General features: G+C 30.7%; 1 protein-coding gene across 2 annotated transcripts; it reads left to right on the top strand.

Moving 5' to 3' along the window:
* Nucleotides 1–44: 44 nt before the first annotated feature.
* Nucleotides 45–11,803, top strand: LOC107161487 (uncharacterized). Of its 2 annotated transcripts, none has more exons than XM_015507910.2 (5): nt 45–368; nt 3,537–3,700; nt 7,138–7,522; nt 9,480–9,688; nt 11,494–11,803. In XM_015507910.2, the coding sequence occupies exons 1-5, from the start codon at nt 196–198 to the stop codon at nt 11,598–11,600; spliced, it is 1,038 nt and encodes a 345-aa protein (XP_015363396.1). In that variant the 5' UTR covers nt 45–195; the 3' UTR covers nt 11,601–11,803. The 2 variants fall into 2 exon arrangements, with proteins under 2 accessions (XP_015363396.1, XP_015363395.1); XM_015507909.2 differs by having other exon boundaries at nt 9,477–9,688.
* The last annotated feature ends 389 nt before the right edge of the window (nt 11,804–12,192 follow it).

Here is a 12,192-nt window from a genome sequence, read left to right as displayed (position 1 = left end):
GTAGGTTTTAAATAGATCTCCTTTGCCGACTGACGTTCAGTTAGTCGTTGGACCTAGCTCGCCAAAACTGGGCAGATTTGATCTAGAAAATTAACAATCTCAATTGAAATTTATCACTTGCAAAATATTTTATTTAATGTTTTCCCAAATTGCAATTTATGAGACCTTCCAAACAACTGTAATACCGTTGTTATTATGAATCATTCGATGGCATCGACGCCGGATATGCACAACATTTACGATTTTCATCATCATCACCACCAACAGCAACAGCACCAGCAACAATCACCCGATTTGCTCAGAAGTGGAGGTCACGTTGTGACCACTAAAGCTGATTCTTCATCCTCGTCGCCGTCACTCTGTTATAAGTAAGCATATAAACAAATATGGTTACAGATTTCATTGTAACTTATCACATTATATATTATAACTAATTGTGGTCAATTTAAAGACGTTGAATTATTTAGACGATTTTCACAATTATTATGGTTTATACGTTTGTATAAAAAAATATGTTAACATGCACTGTTTATTCTAACTTGTAATACAAAATAATTTAATTGAATATACATAGATACCTATTAATTAGCACAATTGAGATTAGCTCATTAAAATTATATCAACTTATATAACTAGTAATATTAATCACTTTGGAAAACATGTATACAAGGTAATGATGTTCCATAGTTTTGGAATACTATAAACAAAATTGATACATCGCATTAAATAAATATAGTTTTTATTATTAATATAATAAATTATAGCTAAAATAGATAGTGAAAATGTAGCTAAATGTGTTGAATATATTATAATGTTTTCTAAATTCGCTGCAGTGACTTATTAAGATTAATGACATAAGATACAATTAATTATTAAGTATAATAAATATTAAAAATAAATTATTTCCCACAGTTAATTTCTAATGAGCAACAATAATAACATAAAAAGTAGAATTTATATTATATTCTTATTATTTTTACCATTCTTAAAATGATATTTAAATAAAACAACATCCAATGATGTGATGAAATTTAATTTCCCTTATTAAAAATATACAAAATTTTATTACAATGAAAATTAAACAATAATCATATGTTGCATTATAATATTAATTTTTATATTTTCTGTACAATATTATAAAAAATATAAAACCCAATAATACGTCCATGTAAAAAAGCAAAATCATACAAAAATTCCAACAAGGATTAACGCCTTCTCATTTTATGAGTCCCTTATAAAATCTGTTACCTTATACATTTTAAATGAGATATGTTTTGTACAAAGATTGACAAAACTAAAATAATGAAATACCTGAATAACTATATATTAATAAGACTCTAAAATTGATAACCTTAAAAAAAAATTTACCTAGTAAGCATCTAAATAAAACATAAAAAATAAAAATTATTTGTTTTAAACTAATAGAAAATGATGTTTTTTAGATTCTGAGCGGAGCGAGGAATGTATTGGTTTTACAATGATGTTTATTTTTTTTATTCTATAAACACTTTTTCTCCTTCTAAACATGCTCAAAAGTATCAAGTGTAGCGTCTTTTCTGAAAGGCAATGTTCTTGAGCTGGTACTTTAAAGAGGTCATTTTTCGATTTTCGAAACGGTACTCGAAATAAAAGTGGTTAAAGAAGAAAAAACATACGATTTCACAATTTTATAATATTAAATAATTACGGACAAAGTTTTTTTTTTTTACTGCCACTTACAGAGGCACCCGCAGATAGGGGGTTTGTTTATTTTTTAATAAACAAAAAATCATTGTGCACATGGGATTCATAACTTTATTTTATAAAATTTTGGCGTTCATAAAAGCTTGGATTAGTAGATTACCTACTACACAATACAAAAATAACATTTTTTATCTTCTTAATTCTACCAAAATAACACAATGTTGTTGCGAATACGACAATAATTACCGGGAAACCCAAAAAGATATAGAACATAATATATACTCATTCACTCATACACTGACATACCGTGTGTCTGTGTAGTGTATTTTGAACTAAATTTCAGACGTTTATCATTTCTATAATACTATTAGATTCATATTTCATGCAATATTATTAATAATACCTATGTTTAAAATTGTATTATAATTTGTAGTATTATACATTTTTTCGTATTACATTTGGAGTTATGTTTATTACGTAGATGTATAGCCAAATACATAATAATGTGAATAGGCATCAGACTACCTATGGGAATATATAAAATGCATTTAATTTTGCACCCACTGAGCTGATTTTCTGCGGGCGCCCCTGTCCGTTCAGAATCGTTTTTCGTATACAATGATATTACATCATTGAATTCAAATTTAATACCATCCATTACAGTTTCCACTTGTAACCTATTGTACTGCAGAACAACATACACTTACTTACCCGCCTTTTTAAATTTAGAAATCTATTAAATTCTTAATAAATCTATACAAAATTTATCAAACCTTATACGAAATAACTAAAAATTACTTTAAAAGTAAAAAATGTAAAATAAAATTATTGGCTATTCAGATTTACATGCAAATTAAACATATTTGTGACCATGAGAGGGGATAGTATAAAAAGTTCCAAAAAAAAAATGCATCAACTTCCGCATCTTTAAAATTAATTATGATTTAATACATTTACTTAGTGTACCGTGTACCTACACCTTATTGGAACTACAATAAATTACACATAATACATAAAGTCCCCTTTTTCAGTGGTATTTCCAGTAGTCTGTGAGCCTAATTCACAATGAAAAATTGTGAAATAAACATTTGATGAAAATTTAAATTAGTTATACGTTATACCTACGATATTATATATAATATAGTATTATATAAACACAGCTATTAAACACAAAAACAAAAAATCGATTTTTTCGAAAACTAATTTTGCGTATAAAAATTCCCGATTCTCCTAAACAATATATATTACGACTTTGAAAACTACTAATAATAATGTTGACCTATAAAAATGTCAATTAGATTCATTTTGTCCACCACAAAAAATACAGAAGTTGAATGTCGAAGCATTATTTCGACTACTTACGGTGTACACAGAGACACACAAAAAATAATATACTCACATAATTTTTGATATACTTGAGTATTGGACTTAGACATGATTTGGAAATTTGACTTAAAATTTTTCTCAATATCTACAAGTAACTACTGTATCGTCAATACCACCCATTCAAAAATTTTACATTTTAGAAGCCTATTTTTGCATGGATACATAATAACCAAATTAAAATTGCATTATTGTCGACTATCGGTCTATAATCTATACATATACCTACGGCCATCGAAAGCACTTATCAACTATTATAAATGATTTTATACTCGTTGAATACCAGCCATTTAATAATAGGTTTGCTTGGATTTTTCACTCTGTGTGGTGTACATTTGAAAAATGTAACAGCTCATATATAGCTGTTATCTCTCCTCATAATTCACCACTTATAGTTACCAACGGGATAGTATTCGTGAACAGAATGCCCAGGATGCGACTCTAATCGTTATTGTTATTTCTGGTTTCAGTAAGACTTCGACTTTCTCCCAAGATTTCATGTTGGCCAACGACTCGTGTCAAACGCATCAGCAACAGGACGGCGACAGTTGCAGTGACGGAGAAGATTCAAGTCAACCTAGTTGCACTTACCGTTCTGTCCACCACAGTTTCGTGGGGACTTCGATAAGACAAGGTAAATATTCATAAACGGTAGTTTTAATCAATTTGATCAGATAAATTAAACAAACGTTAAATTTTACTTAAAAAATATGGATAATGACTGCGTGATAATCAATTTTTTGAAAATCGACATAAACATAAACATATTTTATATTTTATTGAACTTTACACGAACGTCGTAAGTGCCTATCATATGCACACTCGGTATAGTTTTTATGCACCCGGGCTAAGTATCATATATTATATGATATGGTTTATAACCTAACCTACTCACTTTTTTTAGTGTTTCTGACATGGGAAATTCCCTAGATATAAATAAATCAATACTCTTGGGCCTTGGCAAGTTTAAGTAAAATAATGAAAGTCTTATGCGGATCACATATGATACACAAGGCAGTAAATTTTTAATACTAAACATATTTAGAAAAAACTTAAAACACTCTGTAAATTGAGTTATGTAACCTTAAATAGGTAACTCGAAATATTTTAAATACATTATACATTCATGTGGTCTAAGTAAACCTCAGTTTTGCTTCTAGGTTACCGCATCAAAATGTACCTATTCTTTTTTTATTATATTAATATAAAACAAATAACAAACCATTGACAAATTCCCTATTACAGGTTCAATTTGATTCGATTAGTAGTAAACACACAACCATTGTTCACGCAATGTCATTTATTGCCCTTTTTTTCAGTAACTTTATACTTATAGTACAGCTCTATAATGTGCCTCATCACCAGTGACGTTTAATATAAAATTATACTTAGAAATAAACAGAAAGCATGCTCATGTTCGTATATATAATTATCTTTTGTTCTACTATATCTATTGTCGTCCTCATATTGTTTTTGAAAAAAAAATTCACATATCATATATCTTATTGTTAAGAACCCTACTTATATAATATTATACATTCTATATTTTCGGCACTTTGATCGTCCATTTGGCGCAAGAGTATTGTTTTACAGGCTTACAGCCCGTATATGATTTCTTGACTCCCTCTCATTAAGAATTGGGCTATTTATAAATTTAGAGTTGGTAAATTTGACGCTGGTGTTGAGTGTTTATAGTTATATCACTTATCAAATTTTCGAGCTAAGTTTCTCATCTATTGGTGTGCATAATATGCCTGCAATGGAAATACAAATTTTTTTAATTAAAAATGTAATAATAAAAATAATATCATGATATACAATCACATATCATGATATTATTATGGAGTTCTGGTGCATGCTTGGTGTTTCTGTGCGTATAATACTATATTACTATATGATAATTAAATTGTTAATAAAATCAATGCTGATTTGAGCGTATCATTAATCGTTACCGTTTATCTCCGAATACACGATAGTCACCACATGATATTACGAGTATACAAGTATACTGGTATAAATGTATAAAATGATTACAATTATATATTTATAATATGTGTTGTCTTAGTGTATAGTGTAAAACTGTATTATAAAACAAATGAGGTCCGTTTCTCCAGCACTGCCACTTTCGAATCTAAATACCAAACCATGATAGTATTTTGTACTTTTTTTTTTGTACAATTTTGTACAAACCCCCTCCCCCCTAACACAAGACAAATGATAAAATAAACAAATGATGAAATGAAGACGAAAAAACAATCGTCAAATAATAAATATTATGAAAAAAAAAATTGATATATATAACATATTATATTATGTAAATATAAGTCATCGGTAGGAAAAAATTTTCATAACTAGTTAGAATAAGGTTGTTAATCTTCTATGTTTATAACAATATAATACAAATTTGATATCAGCAGAAATACCGTTATGTTATTACTTTATTAGTTTGGTATTTTATGTTCAATTTTCCTATGATCAAATTTAAAAATTCATGAATGTTATCTGTATTCCTAAGTTGGCTTTTTTACGATGTATTTAAATTTGCATGCAAATTATTAGTTATGAGTATGTAAGATGAGTGAGATTGTGAGATAGGTCTACTAAGATATTAAAATCAAAAAATGTCCGTATCTATGTGTATCTCGCATTGAAATTGAAACACCGTAAAAAAGTCTTGTACAAACACTGGTAACATTTTCTTAACTTTAAGGTTGAATATTTGACTATAATTTTGACTAAGAAGGTTGATTTTGCTGAACGTAAATTTACTGTATTGATTTTAAATCGATAGGTAAGTGTGCACATTTGTGGTTCAGTGACTAGTGAGAGAGAACAAAATATATAGTGCGTTGAGTGCTGACAATCCACCGTAAAGCTTAAAAAGTAAGACTATGAGGACTCTATTATGTCACACTAGATACACCAAAAAATGGAGATTTTCCAAAAATAATTCGGACTTTACTCTTTTTAGTTTTTATCGAGTATACCTATTGAGTATCTTCAGACATGAAGATTATGTTATTTTCGGTAGGTAACAACGGTTACGGTAATTATCTAATTATGGTATACCGCGTGGTATCCGGTACTCTTAAATGATGAGTTTATGAGATATAGATATAATTAAACAATATAATATACCACCGTCCACCGGTAATTACCAGTATTGAGTATGTATATAGAAAATATCACCAATCATTGATGCCATCACCTTATTAAATTATGAAAATAATTTATAACATAATATTATTTAGGGATAGTCTGAAGCCGATACTTCAACCGAAATAAAAAAAAAAAACCTATCGAACTGCATAGTATCACAACTTATAAATGCACAGGTTAGGTTATCAATATTAAATAATCACTTATTACCATTTATTCAATGTTTTTACTTTTCTAGGTAATGTTTTTTTTTATAGGGTATCGGTTTTATGGTAGTATCGGCTTTGCTTTTTTGCCAAAAATGTCGTTTTTTAATATTTCCATATATTATCAGGTAACGGCAGCATACGTTGGAGTATCGGATATCGGTAAAAAGTGCAGGTATCGGCCCATCACTAATATTATTGAGTGTAATATGGTTATGCTATATATTATCTATTATCATCAATCATAACAATATTTTTGTTTATTTTAATTTTTTGTCCTTTACACGACAAGTTAAACCGCCAAAGTAAAAGAAAAGAACATTTTTAAAATTCAAATATTCACTTACACTGTCAGAGTAAAGGGAACTCTATGACTAACCCATTTTCTATAGGTATATACTATATATGCAATGTGTGATTAAATTTTGTTTTATATTTAAAGGAAATTTTTGAAAAACAAGTGTTAGGATAGTATAAAGATACTCTTATAAATTCATTAAAAATTCAATACAATACGCGTTTATTATATTTCCGGTAATAAGCACAATTATTTATCAACGATCTGAAAATTTCAAAATAATATAACATCGCGACAAACAATTTCAATGCTATAATCAGTTTTTTTCCTTTACTTCGATTCCTGTCCGTATGAAAATGTGAAAATTGCTGGATAATAAGTTATAATAATAATTGTTTTTGCTACCAGGTGCTGACTTGACGTCGTCAGGTGGTTCAATGGGTCGGCAGAATATGGTAGGGGTGGTAGCGGATGGTTACTATGGTGCGGGTAGCGGAAACCACGGTAGTGGTAGCGCGGGCCATCATCATCACCACCATCACCATGGTCACCACCATCATCATAATAGCAATGGAAACGGTCATAATCATCATCACCACCATCATCACAACGCTCCGGCAGGAATGGTGGCATCGGCGGCGATTGTGGATGCGCAAGGGGCGGGCGGCGTCAGCGGTGGAGGTGGCGGGTACAGGGTGCAGAGGCAAGCAGCCAACATACGGGAACGTAGACGAATGTTGAGGTCAGACCTGGCGCCGACTCGGGCAGCGGATAGGCCCACGCCGGTCAAAATGTAAGACCCTGATACGGCGCATGCGCGCGCGCGAAAACACAAACGCCCGGGCGGGTCGCATTCGGAACGGCGCGGCCGATCATATTATTATATTTTAAACGACCAGGTCGAAAACTTTTAGCCTACATGCTCTTATAAAGGAATTTTTACGATTTTTACAATTCGCTCGCGAGTCGCACACTGCGATGTATACAATAAATACCGTTTAGATAGGTACCATCTAGAATTTAAGTAAGATATATGATATTGTATTGATATCCTATAATAGTAAACATATAGGTCAAAGGCAGAAATTCTGAAATAATATTTTCGTGTACCATATATTATGTGAATTACGATTCACCCATGCACCTACGACCAACCCATGTCCTATTCAGTATTAACTAGGTAATGACTTGAAACATATTATATACCATATACGTATTTAGATAAACCGGTATAAAATAGTAAAAACCTATTTATATTTTGTTCAATCAGCGCCACAGTTAGAATAATTATATTGGTCATTTAATTATTTTTCGGGGTGTCTGACGATGGCATTTTTATGACACGATATTTTCATAAAAACAAAGATTTATTATCAATTAATTTACCGTACCACCTTGTTGTCATTCGTGAACCAGCAGTGGACAGTGGTCCGCTCATAGAAAAGAGATACTTAACAAAGTTTCAGACCGTTGTCTAAGAAACATATAGTGTGAGTGTCTTAATTAAATTTTAAGACAGTTTATACATTTTTTAAACGCTGGTACTATGTAGTTTAAGAATCTAAAACCAATTTAATGTCAAACCATTTTAACGCCATCATATAAACGTAGTAAATATAAATGTCTGTTATTGTCCAAATATCTATTAATCTTATCGAATAATTAATAGTCACATACTAAATTATTGCTCAATACATTTTAAACAATGCAAAAAAACTGATGTTATATGTTTCCCGTCTACATAAGCTATAGTGCTATACTATTAATTATGAAATATTGTATATACGCATAATAATTACGTTCATATAAGAAAAGATGCATAATTTTCTACAATTTGTACACCACCTCAAATGGACCAATTAATTTTTTTACAGGTAATAAATAATCATTAAAACAGTCGAACCGTTGTCAATATAAACCTATTTCCAATTTTTCCATCATTTTTATATCGAAATTAAATTTGGTTATAGTAGATCAATGTATAATGCATACATTAAGAGAGAACTCCCTTATGTGTTGTCTTCGTCTTACAAAATATGTAAGATATATTATATCAAAAAACTATTTTGCGCGGGATAGAACCAAGAAGGCTATATTGTAGTCGTAAACTTGTAACCAAGAAACGAAATTTCTTCCACATAAAAGGGAGAATTTCGACTGTGAAATATCGTTTTCATTTTTTCGGTATTGAAGTTACAAAAAAAGTTATTCAAGTTTGAAAAACCCAAATAAATAATGGATTTTGATACAATTAGACCTCGTATAAGCTATATCGAAAAAATAAAACTGTATTTTTGAGATAATATTCTCAACTATATTGTTTATGAATTTGGATTCTTATAGCTATCACTACAGCACGAGTGGTTCTATCCCGTGTAAAACAGTTTTTGCTATGTTAAACATTTGTTAGACATAAGACAACACATTTGGGTGTATAGTACTGTAAGCTGTAGCGTTCTCTTAAACATGCATATTGTGATTTATCATAAAAGTAAATATTAATAGTAATAGTTAAATCGTGTAAGTGTCACATAAGGTGTTGATCATTCGTATTCGAACGACTGGCATTGCAATATCTGGGGCAAAAGACTATATTAAAAAAAAACTATATACCTATATTTCTATATACCTACCAATTATAGGTGCACATCGAGTGTCCGTCGTCGTTTATCTCGTACACCGACCGTCGACGTTCACACCGCAGTATAATAATATAATATTATTATAATTAATCGTTTGGTGTTTAGCAGCATCAACTCGGCGTTCGACGAGCTCCGCGGTCATGTGCCCACGTTCCCGTACGAGAAGCGCCTCAGCAAGATCGACACCCTCCGTCTGGCGATCGCTTACATTGCGTTGTTGCGCGAAGTCCTGTCGGCCGACTGTGACCCACTGACCTATGTCCAGCGGTGTCTAAGCGGAGAGCGGACGCCCGAACGTGCCGAATGGAATACCAGTGGTTAGTTTCTATAATATAATAATTCACTAGCTAGCTGATTCTAAGGTTGCCAATTTTTAATTTGGAAAATATACCGGCACATGATAATATTAATAGGGTACCACAGAGTTCTAACACACATTAACATACGACATCGACATGGCTGCAGGTACCTATGTAAATATACTAATCATACTACCTACATATAAAAATATTTAAGTTGACTATCAGTGTACACAAATATTGAAATATCTAGACTCAACTCTGAAGTCAATATTTCGTTAAGATTATACGGTTTATGGTCACTTGACGGCAATTTCTGATAACCAATTTCACAAAAACTATAAAATATTAATTAATTTATATCAAACTCTCAATCAAATGGAAATACCGGCTTTTTAAGTTTATGTAAGTGAAATACCGGTTGGTTGAACACCCTATAGCTGATCTCCGTGCAACTCGTTTATCACTTAAATTACCAACTCTATATGATTTAAAAATTGTGTTTAATTCGTCGTTGAATATAAGCGGCGTAGTTAGTGATGTTCAAAACTCCCCATAACAATTTCCAGTGGAATTACCTTTAATTTAATCTCCATTAAAGATTTTTAACGGATTCATATAAAATACAAGTTTAAAATTATATTCAATCATAACATTTTATTGCGTTATTAGCTTTGTAAAGATGAAACAATTTTTAAAATTTGTACCTATTAACAAATTGATAATTTCTTATTCATCCATACTGAATTGTATATAATCTGCAATAGCAATTACCTATATAATAAACAAAAATATACTTATAATTATTATTATATCTGTAATTTCTATAAAAAATCTCAGGTTTGCTGTAAAAATATTAATGGCCATTTTATCATGATAGATACTACAGATCCACGGAATAATGTAGCTTTCTGATGTTAGAAACATTTTATAAATCGATTTATTAGTTCCAGAGATTAAACCGAACAAACGGACAATTTTTCTTCTTTGTATTATAATATAACCTTTTTGACCCCTATAGAGGTTAAATTTTGAAAAATCCTTTTTTACTGGTTTTTTGCATTAAAATATGAACTTACTGGTTACATGTCATACTCAGTGATTCCGGCAAGCCGCTAGGTGATTATGAATCACTCAAGACAAGTCATTATCTATATGAACATAATATAGATAATATAAGAGGCGCCTAGAACACAAAAGGTTTAAGTGACATTTAATAAAATTATGAATTAAGTCCACAGCTAAAATACTAATTTTCCGTTTTATTTGGTGGTAAAGAAATATAAGTGAATTATTTGTTTTGTTCTGAGATCTGGTATCAAATCACTTAATCTCCAAATAAAAATGATATCTAGATTAAAACTTTAAACTCCATTATTACAAAATTCAAATAATGTCACTTAAACCATGTAGTTATAGCCCTTGCATTCTAGCCTCTGGGTGACTATTAATTATTAGTTATTTCTAAAACGTCCCGCCAAAGGACAACCGGGTCGATAGCGAGGAGGCACGGGGAGATACGTAGAATCGGCGTGTTCCCCCACTGAACAAAGTGGTACCTACCTATTAGGTTATCTTATTATGGTTTAAATATTCATAATTTCGATTTTCGAAATCAATCAACAAGCTATAATTTGAAAGTGATTCGTACATAAAAATTCCTAAATATTAATAGAATGACGTCTTGTAGTAGAAAAAAGAACAATATATATTAGTGAATTATTGCTATTTTACGTTTTATTGTCATAAGTAGCTATGCATATGTACCTGAGTTACCTAAAGTGCATGCGATGATGAATGATGATTTTTTTTTATTTCCGCAGATCTAACAGCCAGGCTTTCGTGGATCAACTGGGAAAACTTGGGCGTGAATCCCAACAGACGAGGTGTCTTGACGTCTTATTCGATTCCTGACAACGTCAACAATTAAAATATGCTGACAAGTTAGGTCGTTTAAACCCGTCGCCTTTGTACATACTAGTAAAATGTGTATATTATTTCCGTTTTAATAGTCATTTATTTGTTCGTTGTTAATATTTAATTACATCGATTAATGCATAATTAGTTTTAATATTAGGGAAATGTGCAATAAGTACTTTCTTGGAAGAAAAAAATGAGATTGAATTTTACAGACGTCTTGATCCTTATTTTTTACCTAGTACCTACGACCTACCTACGTGATTACACACAACGAATTTTCCATATCGACTATTTATAAGGAGTTCAATATAGGCAATAACCAAAATCCTTGGCATGTGTATCGTAAAATAAATCTTAGAAGTTCTAGCAAGCGAACGCCCATGTCTTCATTAACCAGCTATGGTAAAAAAAAAAATTCTGGTTTATGAGGACGTCTTAATTGCATGTACATACTTATATCAAATTTTTGAGGATCTAACCGATAAAACTAAATACTATGATAAGTACAGTTTAGATATAATCTTTTTCGAAAAATGCATTCATACTCTAAAAAAGCGAGTAAGTCATAGATGTCGGTCTGCTGTACAGTAGGTTACAAGTGG

This window comes from Diuraphis noxia, unplaced genomic scaffold, assembly GCF_037042655.1.
Source record: "Diuraphis noxia isolate RWA-SAM2 unplaced genomic scaffold, SU_Dnox_SAM2 contig0004, whole genome shotgun sequence".
Lineage (NCBI taxonomy): Eukaryota > Metazoa > Arthropoda > Insecta > Hemiptera > Aphididae > Diuraphis > Diuraphis noxia.
Note: the sequence above shows the minus strand (reverse complement) of the source record. Positions and strands in the feature narration are given on the sequence as shown.